General features: G+C 27.7%; 3 protein-coding genes across 4 annotated transcripts in view; 1 reads left to right on the top strand and 2 right to left on the bottom strand.

Moving 5' to 3' along the window:
* Positions 1 to 2,801: 2,801 nt before the first annotated feature.
* Positions 2,802 to 3,843, bottom strand: LOC101240266 (DNA damage-regulated autophagy modulator protein 1). Its single transcript, XM_065811607.1, has 2 exons — positions 3,378 to 3,843; positions 2,802 to 3,285 (listed from the first exon to the last, which is right to left on the bottom strand). The coding sequence occupies exons 1-2, from the start codon at positions 3,735 to 3,737 to the stop codon at positions 2,815 to 2,817; spliced, it is 831 nt and encodes a 276-aa protein (XP_065667679.1). The 5' UTR covers positions 3,738 to 3,843; the 3' UTR covers positions 2,802 to 2,814.
* A 4,310-nt stretch (positions 3,844 to 8,153) lies between these two features.
* On the top strand, positions 8,154 to 8,729 carry LOC136087943 (uncharacterized). Its single transcript, XM_065811573.1, has one exon. It carries the CDS (start codon positions 8,154 to 8,156, stop codon positions 8,727 to 8,729), a length of 576 nt encoding a protein of 191 aa, XP_065667645.1.
* A 14,890-nt stretch (positions 8,730 to 23,619) lies between these two features.
* LOC101240168 (uncharacterized) overlaps positions 23,620 to 25,667 on the bottom strand; it is a 72,272-nt gene continuing 70,224 nt past the window's right edge. For both annotated transcript variants that reach the window (XM_065811599.1, XM_065811600.1), the window contains one exon: positions 23,620 to 24,469. In XM_065811599.1, coding sequence (XP_065667671.1) covers positions 24,168 to 24,469 — 302 coding nt within the window. In that variant the 3' untranslated portion in view covers positions 23,620 to 24,167. The remainder of the gene's footprint in view (positions 24,470 to 25,667) is intronic.

Here is a 25,667-nt window from a genome sequence, read left to right as displayed (position 1 = left end):
AATTCTTAGCTTTTTATATTATCACTTTTAATTTTACATTATTTAGTCTAAGAGATATTGTTTTAAATGTCCAAGAGCGGGAAAATTAAACTGTCTGGTGACAAGTATAAAATGCGAAGGATGAAAATGAAGACACCAAGACAAAAACAAGCTGGTGCATTAAAGAATTATCTTTAGGATCTGTCTTTTTTTACCAAATCTAAAAAAACGCAAAAAATCAAATTCCAATTATAAAAAAAATATCGGCGGAGAATGACCAAAATATGAACAAGATTTTTAAATAAACTGAAAGTGACACAACACCGTTGCTAATGCCAAATGAAAGCACTATAACATTGGAATCAGTCTGGCACATACGGGCAGTGCTCTACAAGGTTTAAGTACAGATCCAGTATTGTGGCCTAGAATTTGAAATTTCAACAACAGAAGAACACGTGCACAGAGTGCTTAAAAAAATAGAAATTAAGTTTCACTATTTTAGGAAATACATCTGTGGCAATAGGTCAATTTATGATAAGTGCAAATATGACATTTAGCAGGAGAAGAGATTGAAAATTTGATTTGTTGCCATAAATCGGGTAATAATAAAAAATAAACTATGGACCAATCAGCTATAGATAATTCTGCATAAACTACAGCAATCATAGTTTGACCAAATAAAAGATCTAACGAAATATAACAAAACTGCATAATTATCTCAAAATGACCAATTTGGCACTTACCATAATTGACTAAAAGCCACAGAAATGTAAAACGAAATATTAAACTTGCTGCATCAAAATGTAAAATCCCATATAATTTATGATATAAATGATCAAAATACTTTTGCATATTATTAGATTGCAACCTTGACATATCAATAAATTTGATTCTAGTGAGGCTGAAATAAAAATTAATAAAAACTTTCAGGACATTCTTTCACTTGAAAGGTCAACAGGAAAACAAATTTTTGGTTGGAAAACTTAATAATTTGGGTTTAAATTTGCAGTATATTAGAGGGCAGGAATATGACAATGAGTCCGATATGAAAGGTTATAATACAAAAATGCAATCAAGAATTATAAATTTAAATTTGCACATTCTTTGTTCTGTGTCTTTTACTTCGGTATCTATTTTTTAAAGGGCAATACTTTTAAAGCATGATCAAGGACTAACTTTGAAACCGTTGAGTGATACTAGTTGGGAAAGTAGGATAGAGGCCTCAGAGCCTTTGAGGATATAATTAAGAGATTTTAACGATGCCTTGCTAAGCATTTATAAAAACCTTGAATAAATAATTTGATAAAAGAAGACCCCTAGTTTACTAAATTGTAGTAAACAACTAAAGCTTTTGTGATCAATGGTTATTTAGAATAAAATATTAATCCAATAGACAAAATCCTGCAAACGAGATTACGATTTAACATCAGCACTTGATATTTTACAAAACTTCAAATGTTTTTTTTAGATCTAAAATCGTTGAATCCTTTAATGAAATTATTGTTGATACAAAAGAGCTAGATAATAAATTTGACGTTGATTCTAATTTTAAATCAATAACTCCATGACACCGAGTTAAAAGAAAAAACTCCCACTTTCCCCTTCAAAATACAAGATAAACCAATCAAAAAATTCTAAAGAAAAGTATAAAATGGATATTTTTTTTAATTTACAAATGATCAAACACTAAACGCGCTAGATACAAGATTTGACCAACTTAATCACCATAGAAACTATTTTCAAATCTTGTATAACATATGCAACTTAAAACACATGTTTAAAGAAACTCTTTTAAAATACTTCAAGGATTTTCAAAATAATTGAAATGATGACAACTCTGTTGGCATAAATGGAATAGAACTAGCATTTAAAATTTCTGCAGTTTCTGCGCTTTTAGAAAAAAACCCATAAATGAAGTGCTCAAACTAATAACAACGTTCGACAATAACAATCTCAAAAACAAACTTTGTTTCCAACCTTAGCGTTGCTTTGAAAATATTGCTTACTATATATAAATACATATATATATATATATATATATATATATATATATATATATATATATATATATATATATATATATATATATATATATATATATATATATATATATATATATATATATATATATATATATATATATATATATATATATATATATTAATATAAATATATATATATATATATATATATATATATATTTATATATGTATATATATACATGTGTAAATATATATATATATATATATATATATATATATATATATATATATATATATATATATATATACGTATATATATACGTGTATATATATATATATATATATATATATATATATATATATATATATATATATATATATATATATATATATATATATATATATATATGTATATATATGTATATATGTATATATACAGTGCCGGTTTTAGCACTACCAGCGCCCTGGGCGAGATTTCTTCGGCGCCCCTAGCTCAATTTAACCCCATTCAAAATTCAAAAAAAAGGCAAACAGTAAAATAACCAATTAGTTTCGCCCCTTTATATTCGGCGCCCTGGGCCATCGTCCAACCAGGCTCTACCCTAACGCCGCCACTGTATATATATATATATATATATATATATATATATATATATATATATATATATATATATATATATATATATATATATATATATATATATATATATATATATATATATATATATATGTATATATATGTATATATATATATATATATATACATATATAAATATATATATAAATATATATATATACATATATATATATATATATGTATATATATATATATATATATATATATATATATATATTAGTTATTATTTTCCTCGTTCATAAACTTCCAGTTTGAATAAACTCCAACACTGTCATAAAACTCAACCATTGGGGATCTTTCTTGACAGTCAATCAATAACACAACATGCTGAAATTCTTCAAAATAAGTCAAAACATAAATTGTAATTAACATAGCACTCAGCCATTCTGATGAGTTGCTTACTACATGAATTAAGTAACCAAAGTCTCCAGGGACCCATTGCGCAATAGTATGTTGCAAATTATAATTGATAAATATTTCATAGCTGAGTATTGAAGTCACGACGTGAATGCATAAAAAAACACTGATAGTAAAAATTAAAAAACATCTCACATGACACATTAATGACGATATCAATCCAAATTTTGCTACTTTGTAACTCAAAATAGTCTGGACCCAAAAATACATCGTAGTAAACAAAAAGAAAACTATGGCACCGGCATCGTGTATTTCGAGTAAATAATACTCCTAAAAGGTATAAAAAGATATTTAGTGTTTTAAAAGTTTAAATTTTTTTTTTTTATAAATTACAATACTAGAAATATAAACAAATACAACACCTTTCTCAATGAGATATTTACAACAATAAGTCCGCCTAAGATACTTCCAACTGCTAACAATAGTGATACTCTGTTATATTTATAGATTGCCTCTCTTTCATTGGCACATTGCCTAGCTTGATATTGACATTGAAAATATCTGATTATGTAATTCGAAAGACCGATTATTACGGAAATATTCATTAACAAAGAAAAAATGTTGGACTCAGGATCTTTTGTTCCAGTGTCACCTATGGATGGAAGAAAATAATAAACGTGACCTTCCAAAACAGCAGTGACGTAAGCGCCAATAAATGCAAACACAGATAATAATGACCATAAAACAGGCAAATAACCTAATCCAAATGAATTAATTGTCATGATAAGTGTTACTCATTTAGCATAAACTCTATATAGGTTTAAATTTTCAATAACAGTGAAATACGCGCAAACTTTTGAAATGTTAAAAAATATGTTTTTAATAATTTATGTTTGAAACCGTCTGCTTAAACTTTTGCACCTGCGTTAAAAACTTAAAGAATCTTAAAAAACTTGATAACAAATAGTGCTATTATTTCCTCATCACATATAAAATAATTCATTGTTTAAAACATCTAATCCTTCATTTAAAATTTAACAGTTGTAAAACGTAAATTACAAAATTTGTTTTAAAAATGAACATGACGGAGATATAATAACATGTTTTACATCATTTGTAGGAATTTTTCAAAAAAAGTATTATGGGACTTTAATCGTTTTTAATGGCAATTGAACTCACAGCAATTTAAATGCAAATATAATACGAATATGTTTAAAGTAAAAAAATTATTAACTTATTATTATGTACAATTTATTTAACGTAAATAACATTTACGCAGTAAAATTGTAAACTGCTTAATACAGCTTTAAAAAATTATGGTTTTAATAAATATTTTTTCCATATAGCAAAATTAAAGAATTTTTCTTAAATTAAGTTATGTACTAGACAAATTAAAAATTTTCTTAATTGTCTGAGTCTTTTTTTTTAATTTGATTTTTAAACAAGTACTAAATAAAAGTACCGAGTAATATAACTTTGGTAGTCATGCAAACCTTGTATTACTTTAAATAAAAAAAAATCAGTATAAAAGCCCTTTTATAAATAATTCCAAGCTGGCTTTTTTATCTTTTGCTATATACAATCTAATCAATTCACAATTACCATTTAGCAAACAGCAAGCAGGTGATAAAGGGATAACTTTGAAACAAAAATTAATTTAATTCAAAAAACAATTAGTAAATTATACTTTTAGTGCCTCTTTTTTACTTTTGTCATCGATTTGAACTTTTCTTATAAAAATTATTTTGATGGTAAGGATTTTAATGAATATATAAATAAAAATAAACGAAAAAATAATTATTTTTAACATATTTTTGTTATTGATATTAAACTTGGTAAACATTTTAATGTAAAATGTCATTAAAATTTAGTAGTAAAACAAATTTATACGAAAATGAATTATGGCATATAAAACGTGAAAATTAAATTGAAAAATAAACAGCTGATGTAATTGAAAATATTTTTACTTTTATTATTTACTGAGCGGATTTTAATCCATTTTTTTATTGAGCAGTTTTTAACACACTTCATCTTAAAAGGTAGTTTATTTTTTATTTTTATTTTATTTTTTATTTTTAAGAAAAGCATATAGAACAATTAAGGACTTAAAAATTATCTTGACTTAAAAGTTTCACCGAGTAATTATATCTTCATCGTTACAATACAAACCTACTCCTAATTGAGTGTCATTCCATATTTTTGTTTTTTTGTTTTAGATTGAAAACCATAAAATTTCAAAAAATAAACTTGTACTTAGGAGAAGTAGAGGCGAGCTGACGAACTGTTTGAAAAGGCATATATTACCCAAAACGATCAGTCATAAATCAATAATATTTTGTGGTGTTAGTTTTATTCTAATAATTCACTCATGAGTTTTCTAAATACAAATAAAAAAAAGTTGAAATAAGAATTAAATTGCAAATTCATAATTTCGTTAATTAGTAACGTGACTAGAGCAAGATTGCGTTTTTTTGTTAGCAGATTTATTAAATTGAATTATTTCACCGAATTTCAAACTAAACATACATTGCAAAAAGACTCTAAAACGTTTTTAAAGAAAAATATATATTTATAGCAAAAATAGTTGTAATAGGCGGCGGATCCATTAAAGTGTGGTTCACTCAAGATGGAACTGTTAACAGTACCACCCACTAACCCATGAATTTTATTTGAATAGATTGTCCATCCTCTGCGAAGATATATCTAAACAATATATTGATTATCCAAAAGATATTTTAAATTAAATAGGCATAATTAGAGTTTCGTTTTCGTTTTTTTTTTAATATGTACTTTTTTAATATTGGGCTGTTATAGGAAAAGTTATATTAACCCCCTATTCACTAACTTACTCTTAGCTCTCAATATGTTTAAGCTTCTTTATTTGTTGTATTGTAATTTATTTCGTCATACGGCTAATTGTCATACTGACGTAAGCTTCTGTATTTGTTGTATTGTAATTTATTTCGTTATACGGCTAATTGTCATACTGACGTAAGCCTCTGTATTTGTTGTATTGTAATTTATTTCGTCATACGGCTAATTGTTATACCGACGTAAGCTTCTTTATTTGGTATTGTGGTTTATCCTCCTCTGGCTAATTGCCATATAGAGGCCACATTACCAAGGACCGCAAAGACAAGTTCGGCTCCAAAAGGAGCGTCATAACCCGCTCTACGGACCAAGAGTAAAGTGATTTTAGGAAGAACGAAGATATGTTAAAGTGAAAGATAGAAGTAGTCGATTTAGAAAGATAGCATATAGACAGCGGACAGGATTGCACGAGATATTAGAAGGTGCAATAAAAATTTGTTCGCGAATTAATTTTTAATTAATACGGAACAGCCAGCTTCTTTATTTGCAGTTATTTAGCTTGCTCTCATTAATGACTTTACTAAAATATTTTAAATAAAAAATTGAATATGTTTAAGCTTACGGTTTCAGATTCAGATAAATTTTTTACAAGTTTTTAAATATTTGTTCAAAGTGGTATTTGTGCCTGGTTGCATATACAACGATATTACAATTTTCATGTAGTCATGTAAAAAATAAATAACATCGTAAACATAAAAAACCTTGATAAAAATATTTTTAATTTTTATATATATATATATATTTTATTATTATATATATGTTTTTTTATTATATATATATAATTATATATAAATATATCATATATATATATATATATATATATATATATATATATATATATATATATATATATATATATAATATATATATATATATATATAATTATATATAAATATATTATAAATATATATTTTTTTTATTATATACATATAATTTTTTTATTATATATATATATTTTATTATATTATATATATAATATATATATATATATATATATATATATATATATATATATATATATATATATTTATATATTTATATATTTATATATTTATATATTTATATATTTATATATATATGTATATATACTGTTATAATGAGTCAGAGACTCAAAGAAGGTACGGATGATGCGTTAATCATCACAACCTTTTCATAAAGCCCGTTTAGTCACTCATTAAAAAAAAACACTTTAATTTTTAAAATGAAATAAAAATTCAATAAAACAAAACTCAAATTTTTTTTTTAGTGTAAAAAATTGAAAACAAGAAAGAAAAAAAGAAGAAGAAAGTTCAAAAAGTCTGAAAACAAACACCGTAAACTATAATTTATATGTCAGGAATTAAGGAGATGCATTTTAGTTTGCCGTTTAAACGATGAAATGCTTTTTCGGTCTTAAATGATTTTATTTTAGAAATTATTTCATATTGATGGACCACGGTTTTTGATTAGAAAACTTGACAGCTGTGATTTAATAGGTAATGTGATATTAGGTAGAAAAAAGTGTTTATACAAGTTTTAACTTCATTAGAATAAAAAGTAAATAATAAATAAATAAATATTAGAATAAAATAAATAAGTTTTAACTTCATTAGAATAAAAAAAAAACAAGTTAGTACAAAAAAAGTAAAAATTTTCAAAACCTTAGAAAAAAATTTGATAAAAATTTCTAAATATATATTTTTTTTTAGAATGTTTTATTTAAAATAACGGGTGATGCGAAAGTTTTCGGACAAATCCTAATTTCATTATTTGAGCATAATAATTAGTTTTTGTGGTTTTATGCGTAGGCATAAACGTTCTATAAAATATAAACTTTATTATTTGAAACACAATTATTTAAAATGAGGTTAAATGCAGCTGAACGAGAATCTTTTCGAAAGCGACTAAAAATGTTTTTTGTAAATAAACCTTATGTAAAAAAAAAAAATCAAAAATCATTTTGAAAAGGAAGGATTTGCTCGAAGTACAATATATGATAACCTAAAAAGACTTGAAACTGTTCAATCGTTTTCTGATAGAAAGCACTCTGGTCGTCCGACATCCTGGACTAGAGAAAAGAAAGCCGAATTAACGAGACTTGTCAAAAATCGAAAAGGGGTCCGTCAGAGAAAAATAGGTATTAAATTCGGTGTAAATCAATCGACAATTGGTCGTCAGTTAAAAAAATGAATATTAAATATAGAAAACGTGAAAAGACTCCAAAATACATTATAGAACAACACATAAAGGCAAAAAAAAGAAGCAGGAAACTAGTTAACCAACTCTATAACACAAAATCGCTCCTAGTCATCGATGACGAAAAATACTTTTGTTTTGCAGGGGACAACATGCCTGGAAATTCTGGATACTACACAAACAACAAAAAGACATGCCCAGAAAGTGTTCGTTTTATAGGAAAAGAGAAATTTCCAAAAAAGTTATTAATGTGGATAGCCATATCTGACCGTGGTATGTCCGAGCCATTGTTTCGCACTTCCAAGGCTGTAGCGATCAATTCATCAATCTATGTTAATGAATGTTTAGAAAAACGACTTCTTCCATTTATTCACAAGTATCATGGAGACTTTAACTATTTATTTTGGCCAGATTTAGCAAGTTCTCATTATTCTAAAGATTCTCTAAATTGGATGGACCAATATGTCTATCACGTTGATAAAGAATCCAATCCTCCAAATGTGCCTCAAGCACGATCAATTGAAAATATTTGGGGACATTTGGCACTGAAGGTTTACGAGGGAGATTGGCAAGCCTCAACAGAGCAAGTTTTGATTGATCGCATTAAACTAAAACTACAAGAAATTGATTTAAACTTTTTACAGTCGCATATGAAAGGCGTCAGAGCAAAATTGAGATCAATTGCAGATGGTGTTTTTTTTTGTCATTTAAAAAATAATATATTTTGATTAAAAGATAAATGCTTTATTTAAAAAAAATATAATAGTAGTTTGTTTTTTTATTTATAAATAAGTTATTGACGTTTTTATTTTGTTCGATAACTTCCGCATCACCCGTTAAAGTAATACAAAAACCGAAATGGTTAAGCTGTAATCTTGATTTGGATTCACTCGTATATTCTGAGGGTTCACTCATATATTTTCGGTTTCTCGATCAAAATTGATCATATATTAGCAATCATCGGCATGAGAGCTTATCAAATAGTTTAAATGGAAAACGAAAGAAAAATATCTTAAGTTATGAAACTAAAAATATCCCCAAATGACGTTTTTAGCCCAAGTAGCAACAAAAATCGAAAACTTATTTTGCGAAAACTAAAAACTTTGTATATAAATCATGCTTTAATAATATAAATTTTATTTCAATAACTAAAATAAAATGGATTCTAACGAAAGCATAACTTTTTAGTCTAAATAACTTATAATAAATAATGATTTTTCATAAGACAATGATTGCGATTCTAATCTACATTATTTTACTAAATCTGGTGCTTTGTAATTTAAGTCCAACTTTTTTGTACCGGTTAAAGTAATGGGCTTCTTGATAAAAATATAACTAATGCGGTTCACATTAATATATGCATCTTAATAAGAAACTTCTAATTTTTTGAACTTCTTAATACGACTTGCTAGACAAAAGCTTGCTACATTTAACTTCGTGGATGCAAACGTAAATCTTTTTAACAATATATAACTAAATTTTATTACGAAAAAAAAGGCATTTAATGGGGTATGCTTTAAGTCAACCATACAAGCTTAGAGAATGTAAAGGAAGGAAACAGCGTTGTAGATTTAATAATGAAAACTATGATAAATAATTTTAAACTGCTAATAAAAACGTGAGAGCTAAAATAACTCCAACAGTAAACCTTAAGGCAACAACACTTTCACGGTTTATCCACTGAATTACCCATAGGCATAATCTTAAATGACCTGACAACCGAAGAAGTATAACAAAGAGTATTTTTTTCTATTGTTAATCTTTTTGGTCTTGTCTTCTGGATTAGCAAATTAAGGAATGCATACTTTGCTAAACCGGTAAACCTATTGGCTATTAATTATTAATAATTTATCTATCTATTTATCTATTAATAATTATTAATAGTACATAATTTGTTTGATGGGTTAAATTAAGTAAAATAATGATGGGCTTAAAAGTTTTAGTTAAAACTAAATTAAACTCTCAATAACTGTAAATTATTGGTGTTAAAATTTTTATTTTGATAAAAGAAAAAAGAAAAAACAAGAAAATGAAACTTTTTTTTTAAAGTATTATTTTATTATGTTAAATTAATCAACTTTTATTTTGCTTTCATTTCTATGTCCAGCTTACCAAAAAATTGTAAATAAGACCCAAAAAAGTTTTGATAACAGATCGTTACAACTTTTATGTTTTGTTATTAAGGACATAAAAATGCAAATCTAAGATGAATTTTATGTTGTTGTGAAAAAATTACCATCAAGTAATTGCAATAGCAATTTTGTCTAAATATCCTCATACAATTTTGCTGCAAGGTATGCTGGGAAAGATTTTTATGGATAACATTCGACTTTTTTAGTAATCTTCAAGCTACAACATGGTTTTAAGTCCCATAATGATTCTTATCTATATATGAGAAGCATTAAAGTATCATGCGGTACCTATGAAGCGCTTCAGGAGTTAATACATTTTTAGTGAGTAAAAAAAAAAGAAAAATTTGTTGATTTACTTCTTAAACAAAAGCTATATTTAAAATGTTTTAATTGCGTGCTGTTTATTTTCGGTATTCCTTTTAAAATGAAATTTGTTATTTACTTGCTACATTATCCCTATAAACTATAGTTACACAAACATCAATTTATATAGCTCTTGCGAAATTGTAATATAATAAAAAAGTTCATACTTTAAAATTTATTTATGAAAATGCTATTTCCAAGAAAAAGAACCTGAGTTAATACTTTTGAAAAACTCAAAGTTAAAAGAGTATAATCAAACCACATGTTTATTTTTAAACTATCGAATTTCAAATAGATAAAATTTTGTTTGTGAATGAGGAGCCCATTGAAAACGCGTTAAGTCCGCGGTTGTAAAATTGTTCTAACGGTACTTTTGAATAAGTATATGTAAGAAAACAATGATCCATTATGCATCTGATTTTTAATTGTCTTGATTGTACTAAAATAATTAAATTTTTAATATTCACGTGGCAATTTTCAATAGACGCACTAAAGTTTTAACAAGTTTTGTCGCAAAATTCTTATATTCAGTTTTTTATTTTGTGAGTCGAAATTAAGTTGAACTTAACCAAATGCCGAAAAGAAAGGTCCTTACCGATATTGAAAAAGGTCAAATATTGGCTTATCATCGAGAAGAAGTTCCAAATCGAGAAATTGCTAGAAGATTGAAGAAATCAGATCACGTTATCCGTAATTTCTTGAAAAATCCAACAGACTATGCAACAATCAAGAGGAAACCAAAGAAATCTAAGGTTTCAGGCCGTGAAAAACGCAGAATTGTTCGACTCTTACCAAGTTCATCAAAAAGTTTGAAAACAACTAAGTCAGATTTGGGTTTAAATGTTTGCAAAGAGACGATTAGGAAAGTTCTTAAAGACAGCCCACACATTGTACGATCAAAAATGAATAAAGCACTAAATTTGAAGCCCGTTTACTAACAGAAACGGATGAAATTCCCCCACAAAAACATGGTACGCGATTAGGAACAAGTAAGAAATTTTACATTAAGTTCTCATGAATACGTGTATGTCTAAATAGCTGAACATTTTCGTTTTCAATACTAGGTGATTTTTTCGGACGAGAAAAAGTTTAATCTTGATGGGCCTGATGGTTTTAAAAGCTACTGGCGTGATTTGAGGAGAGAACCCAAATATTAATCGACAAGGAATTTTGGTGGTGGATCTTTGATGGTTTGGCTTGGGTTTTGTGCAACAGGAAAATTAAACTTAGCATTTACATCATGCAAAATGAAAAGTTCTGAATACATTGATGTGCTAAAATTATGTTTGATTTCATTTAAAAACAAATATCGATGCAAAAAGTTTGTTTTTCAACAAGACAACGCCAGCATTCACACTAGTAACGAGACTAAAGCTTGGTTTGAAGCTAAGAAAATTAAGCAAATGTGGTAACCTGCTCGCAGTCCAGATTTGAACCCTGTTGAAAACATCTGGGGTGTTATTGTCAGACGTATCTATGCTGACCAGAAGCAATATAACTCTGTGATTAAGCTAAAAGTAGCGGTATCAGAATGCTGGGAGAATATGGAGCCAAAAGTATTGGAAAACGTGGTGGGAAGTATGCCAGAACGAATTTATCAAGTAATTGAGCGCAAAGTAGGTCCAATCGAGTACTAAAAATGTGATAAAAACATTTTTTTTGATAGTTTTGTTAAAAATTGTGAACTGCGTCTTTAGAAAATAGTAAGCTATCTTTTGAATATAATTCATTTATGATTGACCTCTTTTCAAATTTGATATTGTTTTTTGATAATTTTTATTATTTTTTGATACTTTATTATTAATTTATTGAAATACACTATAAAAATAAAGTTAAGTACGTTTTTAAGACATTATCCATATGCCCCTATAGAAAATGGTCGCAGTGCAACTTCATCACCAGATCATCAGTTAGATCCAAATTAGTTGCCTCCTCGTCATCTTTAAGAGCAAGATAATAGGGATGATGCTCAGGCGATATAAATAGTATTAGCTCGAAAAGATCACTTAGCTTTTCTTTTGTGAGTTTTCTACCATTACAACGGATCAAGTTCAACATTGGTAGTGCCAAATGGCCATCCACGATCTCGCATTGTTACGTCCAGCAATATGAATGTATCACTTTCTATATGTGTTTGTTTCATTTGAATAAAGCGTGGTGATCCTTTTTTCAATTTTATCCAGCATGTTTTTAGCCATGAAACTTTTTGCCATTAATTTTTTTCTATTGGTTATCCCACTCTCCAATGATTTTGTACTGAGAAATTCATGGGTCTCCATTTTTTTTACAATAAATTTTGGGGCTCTCTTCTTTGCATTTTTAATAAGGTTTATCCAATGATCTGGAACAAATATTTGGTTCTTTGTTTTTTTTTAGCTTTTTCAATCACAGCAATGTCCCAGTCGCAGGAGGAAAAACTATTCCCTGGTACAAAAAATTACTGTTCAATGGTTTTGAGAGATGGAGATTTGTGCAAAATATATTGTAACATAAGAGATATTTTTATATTACAATTTTGTCGACCACAGCTATCTCTAAACAATATTAAATGGGTCACAATTTCTGGTATGTGTTGAAAAACATGCTCGAGGATACACGAACCTATCTCTTGAGTACCTCCTTAGTACTTAAATTTTATATTGAATATGTTTCGAAATACAAAAATTGAAAGTGGAGTGCGGTTATTTTCATAACAATTGCAAACATATTTCTCGTACATTTTTGTTATTCGTAAAGTTGGAGGAAAGTAATTTCTGTACTGATTGTCCTTTCGGCTATAATGGGATTGGTACGTTGGAAATAAGCGAATAAATCTTTGAAGATATTCGGTGTCTTCATCACTACTTTTATTATGTGGAAAAATTTACCCCGGTCTTCAATACCATCTATTTTTGTCCTTGCTAAAATATTTGTTATAGTCCTATCAGGGGTCTGCAATGTGTTTGAAGAAAATTGTGCTAATCTTTTTAACATTTCCACATGTATCAGTTAGTTTATAGGTACAACCATTTGCCCAACGGGAGTTATTTGATGCAGTATGCGTCCTGTGTTTTTCTTTTACATCAACAAAACTCATTACAAAGGTGTTTTTTAAATCCCAGTTGGTGGTGTAAAAGTTAGAAAAAATTTGATTTCGAGCATGTGTTATTTTACTGCTGCACTCTAGATTGCAACCACAACCTCTGTTAAGAAAAATCCTTGGTTCAACTGCTTTTCCCTTTGTTGTAATATATCCTTCCCCTGTTGACCTTTTCTGTTTCAAAATAGCTAGAGTAGCCGTGGCGCAGTGGTAGCGCACTTGCCCCAGAAGCAAAGGATCCGTGGTTCAAAGAGATGGGCTCTGGCAAGTTTTGCAACATCGGTTAGGAAGGAGGCAAGAACTTCCTATTAAATGTTTATCCACGGTGCTCTAAGATAATGCCGTAAGGACTTCTTGGGGGCATCTAATTGAAATTGAAAAGAAAAAAAAAAGAATATTTCTTTTGTATAGTTCTGGATGGGCAACTCGCTTACGACTATGTCTTTCTTCTTTTTTCTTCTCGTAAGGGAATGGATTTTTTCTCATACTTCCTGGGAGAAGCTCTCGTCCTCTCCTACTTCTCCAAGGAGAAGTAGAAGAGGACGAGATTTATACCTAACATTTGAATCTACAACTAAAATGTTAGGTATAAATTGTTTTCTAATAAGAAAAGAATTCCTAACACAAAAACTAAATGATCCTAGCTAGTCTAATGCTAGGCCTAACACCAATGTAAACAATCAGTCCTTGACCATGGCAATAGGGACTAAAAAATTCCTTGTATAAGCCTATTTATTTTTAGGTAATTAGTAGATACCATCAACTTCTGTTAATATAGATATAGGTCTTGCGTTTTCTTCGAAATATTGATTCCCAATACTTGAATCTGCAATAACAAAGTGCATGTCAGTTTTGAAAAAAATAGAAGAGGAAAACCTGCCTAAACAACATTGAGGCTAGAAAATATATTACTGTATGATAAACTCAAAGAAAAGTATACCTTGATGCTGCATTAATTATATACATACCTTCGCTATCATCTTTTTTTCAAACTAATTTTGGAAAGCCAAATATTTCATCTCCAGGAGTTTTTCTTTGGAACAGAACAGTTTTGAAAATCTTTGATTTTTCCTTCGAATGGAATTACCCTTTATTAAAAAACAATTAAATGAAATCATCTATCGAATTAAATGAAATCATCTATCGAAGACACAATTTTATATTTTTAACACTTTTATTTAAAATGAATACTTAATACATATATTATATAACATATAACAGTTTATCGAAATCCCATCTTATGTTTTTATGAAAATAGTATTTTTCTGTTGTTTTGTTATTTTCTAGATATTTTGTTATTTCTTGATTTTTTTTGCTGTTCTCTGCGACAAGACCTAATGGTCTTCTTTGAGTCTCCGCATTCTTTATTTTTTATTTTTATTGATATACTCATTTGTATTTTTTATATATATATAACGTATGAAGATAAACAATAAATGTAAAATAAAGAATTAAAAAAAATTGTGCAAGATGAATAATTTATAGATACTTTGTTCTTTCTAATCGGGGCAGTATAGTCGTAAAAATAAATAGTCTGCAAACATGGACTGAATACAACAATTTTTGCGTTAATCATAACTATAAGAATCTTTCTATAACTACAGTCGTAGGGCGGTGCTAGTTGAGCATAGGGTAAACAAAATAAACTACGTATCACATGACAAAACATCTAATGGATGAAAGTTTGGGAAATAAAATGTTAACACAATGCGCAATAAAAGATTGCTGAAAAGCAGTTGAGTAAGATACACGGGTACTTATTTCTATTTTGGACCAAAAAAGTAAAAAAAAACATTTGCAAATTTTGTCGTGAATGCTTATAAACTTTTTTATATGTTATCACTTAAGTGTTAATATTTCACTAACTTTTTCGGATTTTTGATTAAAATTAGCCGTTTTTTCTTGAATTATGATTTTTGATCATAAATGACACGTCGGTAGTAGCTAATTTCTCTGAATAGTTAAATAACTTTTTTTTTAGTTATTAAAGTGCTCCAAGAAGACCAATATATCAGTCTTCTTGGAGCACTTTAAAAACTAAAAAAAAAAAATCTGTTAACTATTCAGAGAAATTAGCTACTACTAACATTTCATTTATGATCGAAAATCTGTATTTTTGAGTTGACTTTTTATCAATCACAGAGCACCGGGGAGCATTTAACCAGAAAGCGGTTCGGCGTCGAACCACGAACCTTTTGCTTCTGAGCCAGAACTCTAACCACTGCGCCGTGGTTGCTTAACAGCGCATTTTCCAAAAACATTTCCATTTGTTTTAAAATAATAGTTTGTCCAGAAACTTTTTAACTATCAAATTGAAAAAAAAAGTTTCTTTTACAAAAATTAACTTTAATCTCTAATATACTCTTTTGTTCAAATATGAGTTGCCATCTTTTCGTTAATTTCAAGATGTCTGATTCATAAAACTTCTGATCTTTTGAAGCAAAAAACTCAAAATGTTTTTCTCGCTAAAAAAAATTTTGTAATGAACAAAATGGATTCTGATTAGTTTAATGATACACAATTAGGGCTGAAAGGTTGATGTAATTTTTGGCAAGTTAATAATAAATAGTATGGCCGTGAATTATCATAGTGAAACACAGCACACTTACGATTAACTAGTTCTGAATATTTTTGTTGCAAAGTTTCATTTAGTTTTGTTGTTCACAGTATACAGTAAAGGTGAACGTTAGCTTTTGATGTTAGTTGCTCACACCTTTTTGTCAAAAATGTTCATTTTGGTCTTCTATTTTGAAAATGGCGTCACAAAAGTATAATACATACGCTCACCTTGAGTTTTCTTAATAAAGTAAATATTAGTCAAGGTCTTCGATTAAAGCTGTCTTAATACTAAGGCAAGCTATTCTGTCATTTGACTGAAGTTTGATAGTATCTCATGAACCAAAATAAATGCATCGAACAATAAACTTTTATTTTCAGCAAAAATAGCGAAACTTTACAATTAAAGATTTTGAATCAAATGAAAGTTAAATTGTTTTGCTAAAGAGTAATTGTTTTGCTAAGAAGTAATGATAATAATGATTTGATCATTACTAGCCGATAAGTGCTCCAAAATTATTTTTTATTCTTCCGATTTACCTTCCTATATACCTTTTTTTGAAGAAGCAGATAAAGTTCTTTCTTTTTTGGTGACGGAGACGAGAGACAATATTTAGAGGCATCTGGAAACAAAGATGGAGAATGAACAGGCTTCAACTTACCTAAACATAATGTAAACATAGTTTTATATAGCAAAATCAATTTACAAATAGCACTATATTTCGTAACGATCTAACTTAAACGAGGGATGCTCATAAATAAAATGAAGGAATTTATTTACAAAAGTTTTACAATCTGAAGACTTTAAGTTGGTAAACCACTATTAAAAATCAAAAAAATAATTTTTTGAATTATAAATTTTTTAAGTAATATAGCTATCGTATACTACGAACTTAAAGTTATTTTTATTTTAAAAAAATGCCAGCACCATTAAAAATTATTTTTTAATAAAGCATTATAAGCAAATTTTTTTTTTTTCCATAGCAACGCTTTGTTTATTCCGTTGCTATACAGCTGAAAAGGAAATCATATCATAATTATAGTATATATTTTTAATTTAAAGTACCAGATATAGTTTTTGTAGTGATTGCAACTCTAAAACTACTTTTTGTTAATTGATTAATACTTTTGGTGCATTTGGCTACATGGGTTTTATTGAAATTTCCAACTAAAGTTGCTGTTTTCTGTATCACTTTACATTTATCCTATCACTTTGATTAAATAATATTAGTAATGAAAAGTAATGTAAAAAAAAGAAAAAAGAAATAAAATAAGGCATAGTAAAAAAATTATACTCTTTTAAGAAAACCAAAATCAATCAACAAACAATGCAGCTGAAGAAAATCTAATTTGCATGAACTAAAATTTGAATGTAGAATAGCAAAAAAAAAAATTAAAAATGGACATGTGTACATCCCATTTCAACACTAAATAATCTGTAAAAATTATTCAGTTCAATGTTACAAATGACTGCTACATTATTATGAACACCTACATATGAGATGAAATATTAGCTGCCATTGTTTGCTATCAAAAAATTTTTACATTGTAACTTTTAACTAATAACTTTTTATGATGCTCAAAACAATATGACTTATAAAACTGTCTCCTAATTTTATTAAGAAGTTTTATTCTACCAAAACTATAAACAAACCAGCAACAATGAATTTTTAATGTTTATTAATGTACAATATTAGTTTTTTGAGAAATGGGTAAAGAATACCATAGTATAGAAAAATTTTGTGGTTTTATAAACATGTTTGATTCTATAAAGAAACTTTTTTACTTGTTAAACAAAGAAATTATAACGGTTACATAGCTAAAGCTAACATGAATGCCGCAGCGAAGAAGTTCTGAAAATAAGTTTATATTCTGAAAACAAAACTATAATGAGCACACAGTAGTTAATGAGGAAATCTCTTATGGTGCATAATAGTTTTAGCTTATATATACATAAATACTTGTTTATATATTTAGTTTATATATATACTTGATATTTATTTACTAGTAATTATTGACATAAAACTGATAGAAGTTTTTAATTGAAACTAAATTACAAATCAAAAGAGAGACATTTTTTTTTTAAGTGAAACCTAATTTTGGAAATATTATTAATATTAATCTGTCTGTTAATAAAACCTATCTTTTAAAACAATTTTTTTATAATTTTTTCTAGTTTTACTCCACAACAACTTTAATATAAGTTGATATTTGTAAATAGGCTTTTTATGCGAGTTTTTTTATTTTTATTTGGAAAAATTTATGCTTTTTTTTGTTTAAATGTGTTTTTCTCAGTTCTCTAAAATTCACGACTTTGCAGTGAATATCTCAAGGTTTTCTAAATCGATTTCCATGAAATTTTCAGGAGTTGTTCCTTTTGTTGTTATGGATGTCCTTTACCACTTTTATGACAATATAACAATCTGACTCGAAGATATTTAAGCCCAAATATGGTCAAAAACGCTTTATTTTTTGATCGTCAAGTGTTTTTCTTATAAAAAAAAATCTGTTTAGTATATTTTTTTGATTTTGGTATTAAATGTAAATTTAGAAAATTTCAAGTTAATAGCTTCAATAGTTTTTGAGATAATCACCGCAACGAAATGATGATATTTTTGGGTTTCCGTGACCGAATTTCTGAAACCAAAAAAATTAAAAAATTTTAATTTTTTTATTTTGTCTTTCAAGAGTAAATTTAAATCAACTTAGATGTAAATAATATCTAAAATGTAATATTTAAAGGGTTTGATTTAATTAGTGGTCTACCACTCTTGTTTTAATGCAACAGTTCGCATTTTAAACACAGCATTTTAAAGGTATTATAAATTATTTAAGTTAATTTTTTTTGAAGAATAAATAAAAATATTTTTAAAGAACAGCAACCAAGATATTGCTATACCTTTTACAAACAAAAAATACGTTTGTTAGAGCTTTTAAAACCGACCTTTACGGTGTCGAGAACCTTAAAACTATCGCCCGATTAGTCCTCTTACGATTATTAGCGAAGTTTTTGAATCTTTGAATAACAAACTTTTAATATCTCATCTTGAATGTTTAAACTTACTATACCACGGATTTTAATTCTCTCGTTCTCCCAATTTATTATAACAAATTTGGTGGCCGGTTCTAGACAAGAATTCAGGAAAGCCTTTCTAGGAAAAAACATGAAAATTCTTGCTATGATAGAAAAAAACAGGAGGGGATACTTCCTATTAAATGCGGGAGAGCATTTAATAGGAAGTATCCTCTCGTTCTCCCACTTGTTAACGGATCTTTATTCTATTGTTCTCTAACTTGTTAAACTTTATAACAAAACGGTTCATCAACTCACAATCGAGTAGGATGGAAAAATGAAATAAAGATCAGAATGAATGAAATATAAAAAAGTACAAGAATATAGAAAAAATAATTAACAATAATGCATAACGCACTGCTCATTTTTAGAGGTTTTAAGTTGAAGTTATTTTTACTTCAGATTTTTTTAAACCACTCTTTTGAGCAGGTTGACATGAAATAGAAACCGTTGAAAACGAATTAAAAACCGCATTTTTTTGCATTTTTTGACTATTTTTCTAAATATTTAAAACCTTCAAATAATGAGGGGGTCCAAAACTTAATGTGGTTGTATCTTTTGAGCGTCAAAATATATTTTGATAAAATTTGAAGCCTAATTACGATTTATGATGAGATTCAAGATAATATTTTGTTTCTTTTCAGAAATTACTTGCCCTCAACCAGGGGGATGCAGGGGGCGTTTTTCAAGGGTATTTCTACTCTTGTTTGCAAATCACGTGGTTTGTGCCTGAAATTGAAGTTAATTTTATATAGAGACTAGTTACAAATAATTTAATATCAAACTAATGGCATAAACACGATAATTAGACAAATTAGTCTCAATAAATTACGTCAGTTGTATGATAATTTGTTTAAATTAAACAATTTGGTAGAGTACTGATTTAGAAAATTTAAAAAATTTAATACAGAAAATATTAAATAAAAACTTTTTTGTAGAAAATGAATCTGCAAAAAGCAAGATCTCATTCAGAAAATAGGAGATGGATATGTTTCTGTTGTGTCAATAAAGACAAAAAATGTCTATCTTTGGAGAAGAATGATTCATTGATTCATCTGATCAAAGACTTTGTGGACCCTGGATTCAGTCTGAGCCTAAGTCCTCATCCGTTAGGAATATGCGGAAGCTGCAAGACAAACTTATATTTAAAACAGAAAGGTAAAGCTATCAGTAAAGCTGTGGAGACTTCCTGGATAAACGGTCGTGATCAAATTAAAAAGTTGGGAAGAATTAAACAAAAAGATGGCAACTGCAAATGTGCTATTTGCAGATTAGAGCAATGTACTAAAAGTAGGAGTACACTTAATCTTTCTGACTTCACTACGTAGAATCTGAAAATATTACATTCGAAAAAAGAAATTCATTTTGCTCAGAATGCTGTCAAATTGTTGGTCCTGGTATTCGACATCTTTTCAGCAAAAAAAAACTGTTCAAAAACTTCACGCCTTAATTACTTCAAAGAATCAAAACATCGCTGACAGAGTTGTTTCTTGTACGCTAAAAAAAATATCTGTTGTTGGTGATTGTAAAAAAAATAAAACTTGCAACAGGAGGAAAAGCTCTTCCTGTTAAAGTATATAGAGACCGATCACTTATAAGGCATATAAGAAGTGAGACAATCATGAACTTGAAGATAAACCATGATCTTCCAAATTGTGCAGTATTAGAAATAATGAAGGAGATAAGAAAAGATGTTGAACGATCTGGAATACAGGAGAACACTTATGCTGAAGTTACGAACAGGTCACGCTACTTGAATAGGTTTTACGATGTGAAAAAATGTCAAGATCGGTTAAAACTTTTTTGAAAAAGATATTGTTTATTGTATTGACCTATCTATGCTCGTAACTGAAGTTTGTTCATTCAGAAAAATGGATATTTTTAATTCTGTTGTACGAGTTGGTATTGATGGAGGGCAGGGATCTCTAAAGATTGTCATGAACGTGTTTGACCCATCAGTATTAGATTTTCAATCAAGAAACCAGAAGTACACAGGGGTTAACAAAGTGATTATTTTAAGCTTAGTTCGAAACGTAGAAGAGGATCATCACAATCTGAAAACACTTATACAACTCCTTCAACTCAATCAATTGAAGTTTACCTTGGCTTCTGACCTCAAATTAATCAACATCATCATTGGATTATTAGTAAGAATTATTCTTCATTTATATTTTATATTTTGAGTAAGCAATACCTATAAGTTATTTTCTATAATCAAGGGTCACAGTGGAAAATACTCGTGTTGCTATTGTGATAGGCTGATGGATGAAAAAGGAGTTCTAAGGACTTTCGGATCACTGGCAGATGAATTCAAAAAATACCAATTTGATAACAAACCTCGTATACAGATGCAATATTATAAAAATGTTACTTATCCATGTCTGTTGGATGAGAAATTGACTGAAGAAATTATCAACATAATTCCACCACCTGAATATCATATTTATGAACACCATGTTAGTAAAATTATTGATATTCTCTTCACTGATAAAAATCTGAAGGAGTTTCTTGAAAAGAAAACGGTTATCAGGCATGGATATAATAGTGGTGGTTTTGATGGACCTAACTATGCCAAAGTTTTAAGATCATTGGACGAAATGACACTTTATTCTATAATTGAATATCTGGAATGTATTGAAACCCTGAGGAGGTTTAAAGAAGGTACTTCATTGCTTTTTAAATTTTTTTAACACTTCTTAGATCTTTTTTAATTCAATTAGTACAATTAGTACAGGAGACTGTTAACCTACCAGTCTAAATAAAATTAGTAGACACGAATATGTTAATACTATTATTTTCAGCAAGTTAATATTTGGTTAAATTTTGTTTGATTTAGTAGCTGAATGTTGTTTAGGAATGAAACTCGATATATCCTACAAAGAAAAAATAAACAAGTTTGTGGAGTCCATGCTTCGCTTAAAAGTATATGTCCATAATGTATTTGCAATGAAGATTTCACATAATCAAGTTCCATCTCAAGGAGTATCTCGAAAGGCAGAAAATCCCGCTTGGTATTACATCAGAACAAACATCTGAAGCAGTGCATAAAAACTTAAACAAGACACTGAAAAGGTTCGTTCTATCCGAGAAAAACCTCCATCACGGTGAAAAGCTAAGAGCTATGGTTGTTGAATACAGTTCAACGAGATTGTAAGAATATTTTTCAAGAATATATTTAGATTGAAAAAATGCATATTTCTTTTTCATTTTTGTAACATTATAATTTTTAAAATACTGTTTGTGGCATTTCATTTGTCTGATTTTGTTATCGGAGATTTATTCATGTTTTGTGTGTGTTAGTAGAGATGAAAAATTTGTTGCATTCCTAATAGATTTTTGACAAGAAGATAATTGCAACTATTATTTTGCTAATATTTATTAAAATGATAATTTTTTGCTAAAAATCACGGCAGTCAGATCACAGGGGCAGGAATACCCTTGAAAAATGACTCCTGCATCCCCCTGGTTGATGAAAATTATTTTTTGAAAAAAAAATTCTTTTTCTTGAATTCAAACATAAATTGTAATTAGGTTTCAAATTTCATCAAAATTTATTTTGGCGCTCAAAAGATACAGCCGCATAAAGTTTAGGACCCCCTCATTATTTGAAGGTTTTAAATATTTAGAAAAATGGTCAAAAAACGAAAAAAGATGCGGTTTTTAATTCGTTTTCAACGGTTTCTATTTCATGTCAACCTGCTCGAAAGAGTGGTTTAAAAAAATCTGAAGTAAAAATAACTTCAACTTAAAACCTCTAAAAATGAGCAGTGTACGAGAAAACTTAGAAAACTCAAAAAGCAGCATCTCTAATATAAAAAATAAAAGAAAATAATGGAATTGTAAAAATAATTAGAAAAATTGACTCTAGATTTAAAATGGAGCTATTACTTTTCGAAGCTGAAATGGTGGTAATATTTTTCTCCACTGTTTATACAGGTAAATATTTTTTTATATTATCTATTTATTTTATTTAGTTTAATTTAGTAATTATCTAGGGTTATTTGTCTGTTTTTAATTAAAACTTAAAAGACAAGTTATTATTATAATTACTTTTATTATTATATATATACAAAAATAATTACTATCTCTTCATTAGTATTTATACAAATTTATATATTTATATATATATAAATATATATATATATATATATATATATATATATATAAATATATATATATATATATATATAAATATATATATATATATATATATACATATATATATATATATGTATTTATATATATATATATATATATATATACATATATTAGTAATAAATATTACCGTTAGTAAATATCAGTAAAAAACTTTTTCAGAACGTATATGATTGATAGTGATTTGTATTAGCTCTTTATTTGCGAGACAGCAAATTATCTTCAAGAAAAACATGAGACGGCACGAAAAACATGTGCAAACATTACACAATTCAAAGTATCATTTAAAAAATAATTTAATACTGATTAATATTGAGAATCAAAAATTATATTCAAAAAAAAATTTTTTTTTAATTATTTTCAAAAATTTATGTTAATGTTAATCTGTTTTTGCATAACTGCTGGTAACCATGTACTAATATATGTCAATTTAATAATAACGTATAATATAACGTGTAGTATAACGTTTAGTATAATGTGATAATATATCGTCAATATATAAGTATATAAATGATTAACTCAAAGAAAAAATATTTTTATAATAATTGACCAAATTTTTCTTCAAAGATGCAACAAAAAAATTAAAATAAAATGAAAAAAAAAGCCTGAAATAAGTAATTTAAGTAGTTATTAAAAATTAAAATTTTTAAAGATATTGCAAAGCAAAATTTTTAAAGAATCATAAAAGCATTAAAGAATTTAAAAAGGAAAGTTTAAATACAAAATATTCTGAAGCATAGGAGTTAATCGAGTTTTAATCGTTTAAGAACGTAATTCAAAATCGTTTAAGAGCGTAATTTAAAATCGATCATAAATCGAATTCGCATTCTTCATTTTTTACGTTCTTACAAAATCTACAATCACATTCTTTACATAGTTTTCTATCTCTAGCAATTTGAAGTTGAAGAGCACTACTTAATGCAATGTACCAAGACTTTTCCCAAATAGGTAAATTTGAAACAAATGCCTTCAACGTAAAAACTGCGCCTTGACTTTGTTTTATAAGAGGCATATAATCATCGGGCGGAGGGAACTGAACAGAGCTATGCTTTTCACCTTTAGGCAATCGATTAAGGTAGCGCATTCCAAAGCTGTCTTTTCCAATGACATCTAGTCAAAAACAGACAAGCATTTGTAAAAAATAACAGACAAAATTTAAAAAAACCTGCAACAATTAAAATAAAATAATTGCTTTAATTATTATACGTTAAAGTTAAAACTCTTGTCAACAATGAAGAATTCAGACTGAATTACAGACAACTTTTTTTATTTCCAAAAATATAAATATATATATATATATATATATATATGCATATAAATTATATATATATTTGAATATATATATATATATATATATATATATATATATATACATACATACATATATATATATATATATATATATATATATATATATATATATACATACATATATATATATATACATACATATATATATATATATACAGTATTGAACAAAACATTTGCAACCAACATCGAACTGCTAAAAAGTGTTCCTAATTTTACATGTCTTAAAAACGAAACGAACTATACTACCACAGCAAACAGTTCAGGAGTCTGGAGTCATAGCATGCCATGACATGAGCAATCAGCTGACAGGTGACAGCACACAGGCAGAACTTCGTTGACAAGTGCCATTTTGCAGCGGACAAAACAACTGCAACTATTTTGGTTTGTTTCATTTTCTTAAGTCTGGTCCGTGTCAACGTCACGGAAGTTTTTAATAATTAAAGGAAGTATCCAGAAGTTTCTAGAAGCTTCTAGAAGTTTCCAGAAGAAGCATCTGGAAGCATCCAGTAGCATCCAGAAATATCCAGAAACATTGAGAAGCATCCAGACGCATCCAGAAGCTTCCAGAAGCATCGAAAAGAAGCATCTCGAATCTTCCAGAACAGGTTCACACAGGTTCATTTTACTATATAAGAGACATGTAAATCGACATGTAATTCAGTCAGTATATGGAAGTCAATCAGTCAGTATTATCAAGACAGTTTATCGAAGTGAGTTTTATCAAAGTGTTTTATCAAAGAACATCAATACAAGAAGTGAAAAACAACAAGTGTTTCATTAAATCAATACAGCCCACATCCAACCAAGATGTTGTGTTCCACAGAGCATTATTGTATCATCACAAGGTAGTGTAAGCCTTGAGAAGCATGATTATTTATTTTATATTATTTTTATGACTTCAAGTGCAAAAATGGCCCCCAACAGTCTTGGATTGGAACTAAGAAAGAAAATTATTGGCGATTACATAAGTGGAATGTCACAAAATAGTATTTGTGAT

The sequence above is a fragment of the Hydra vulgaris genome, chromosome 12 (genome assembly GCF_038396675.1).
Source record: "Hydra vulgaris chromosome 12, alternate assembly HydraT2T_AEP".
NCBI classification, from domain to species: domain Eukaryota; kingdom Metazoa; phylum Cnidaria; class Hydrozoa; order Anthoathecata; family Hydridae; genus Hydra; species Hydra vulgaris.
This window is presented reverse-complemented; position numbering and strand designations above follow the sequence as displayed.

What these genes read in the sequence shown, in the direction of transcription:
- LOC136087943 (XM_065811573.1), top strand. Translation starts at nt 8,154, where the DNA reads ATGCCTGGAAATTCTGGATACTACACAAACAACAAAAAGACATGCCCA.
- LOC101240266 (XM_065811607.1), bottom strand. Translation starts at nt 3,737, where the DNA reads ATGACAATTAATTCATTTGGATTAGGTTATTTGCCTGTTTTATGGTCA. An exon ending in TAAATATCTCATTGAGAAAG is followed by an intron (nt 3,286 to 3,377) that starts GTGTTGTATTTG and finishes TATACCTTTTAG; the next exon opens with GAGTATTATTTACTCGAAAT.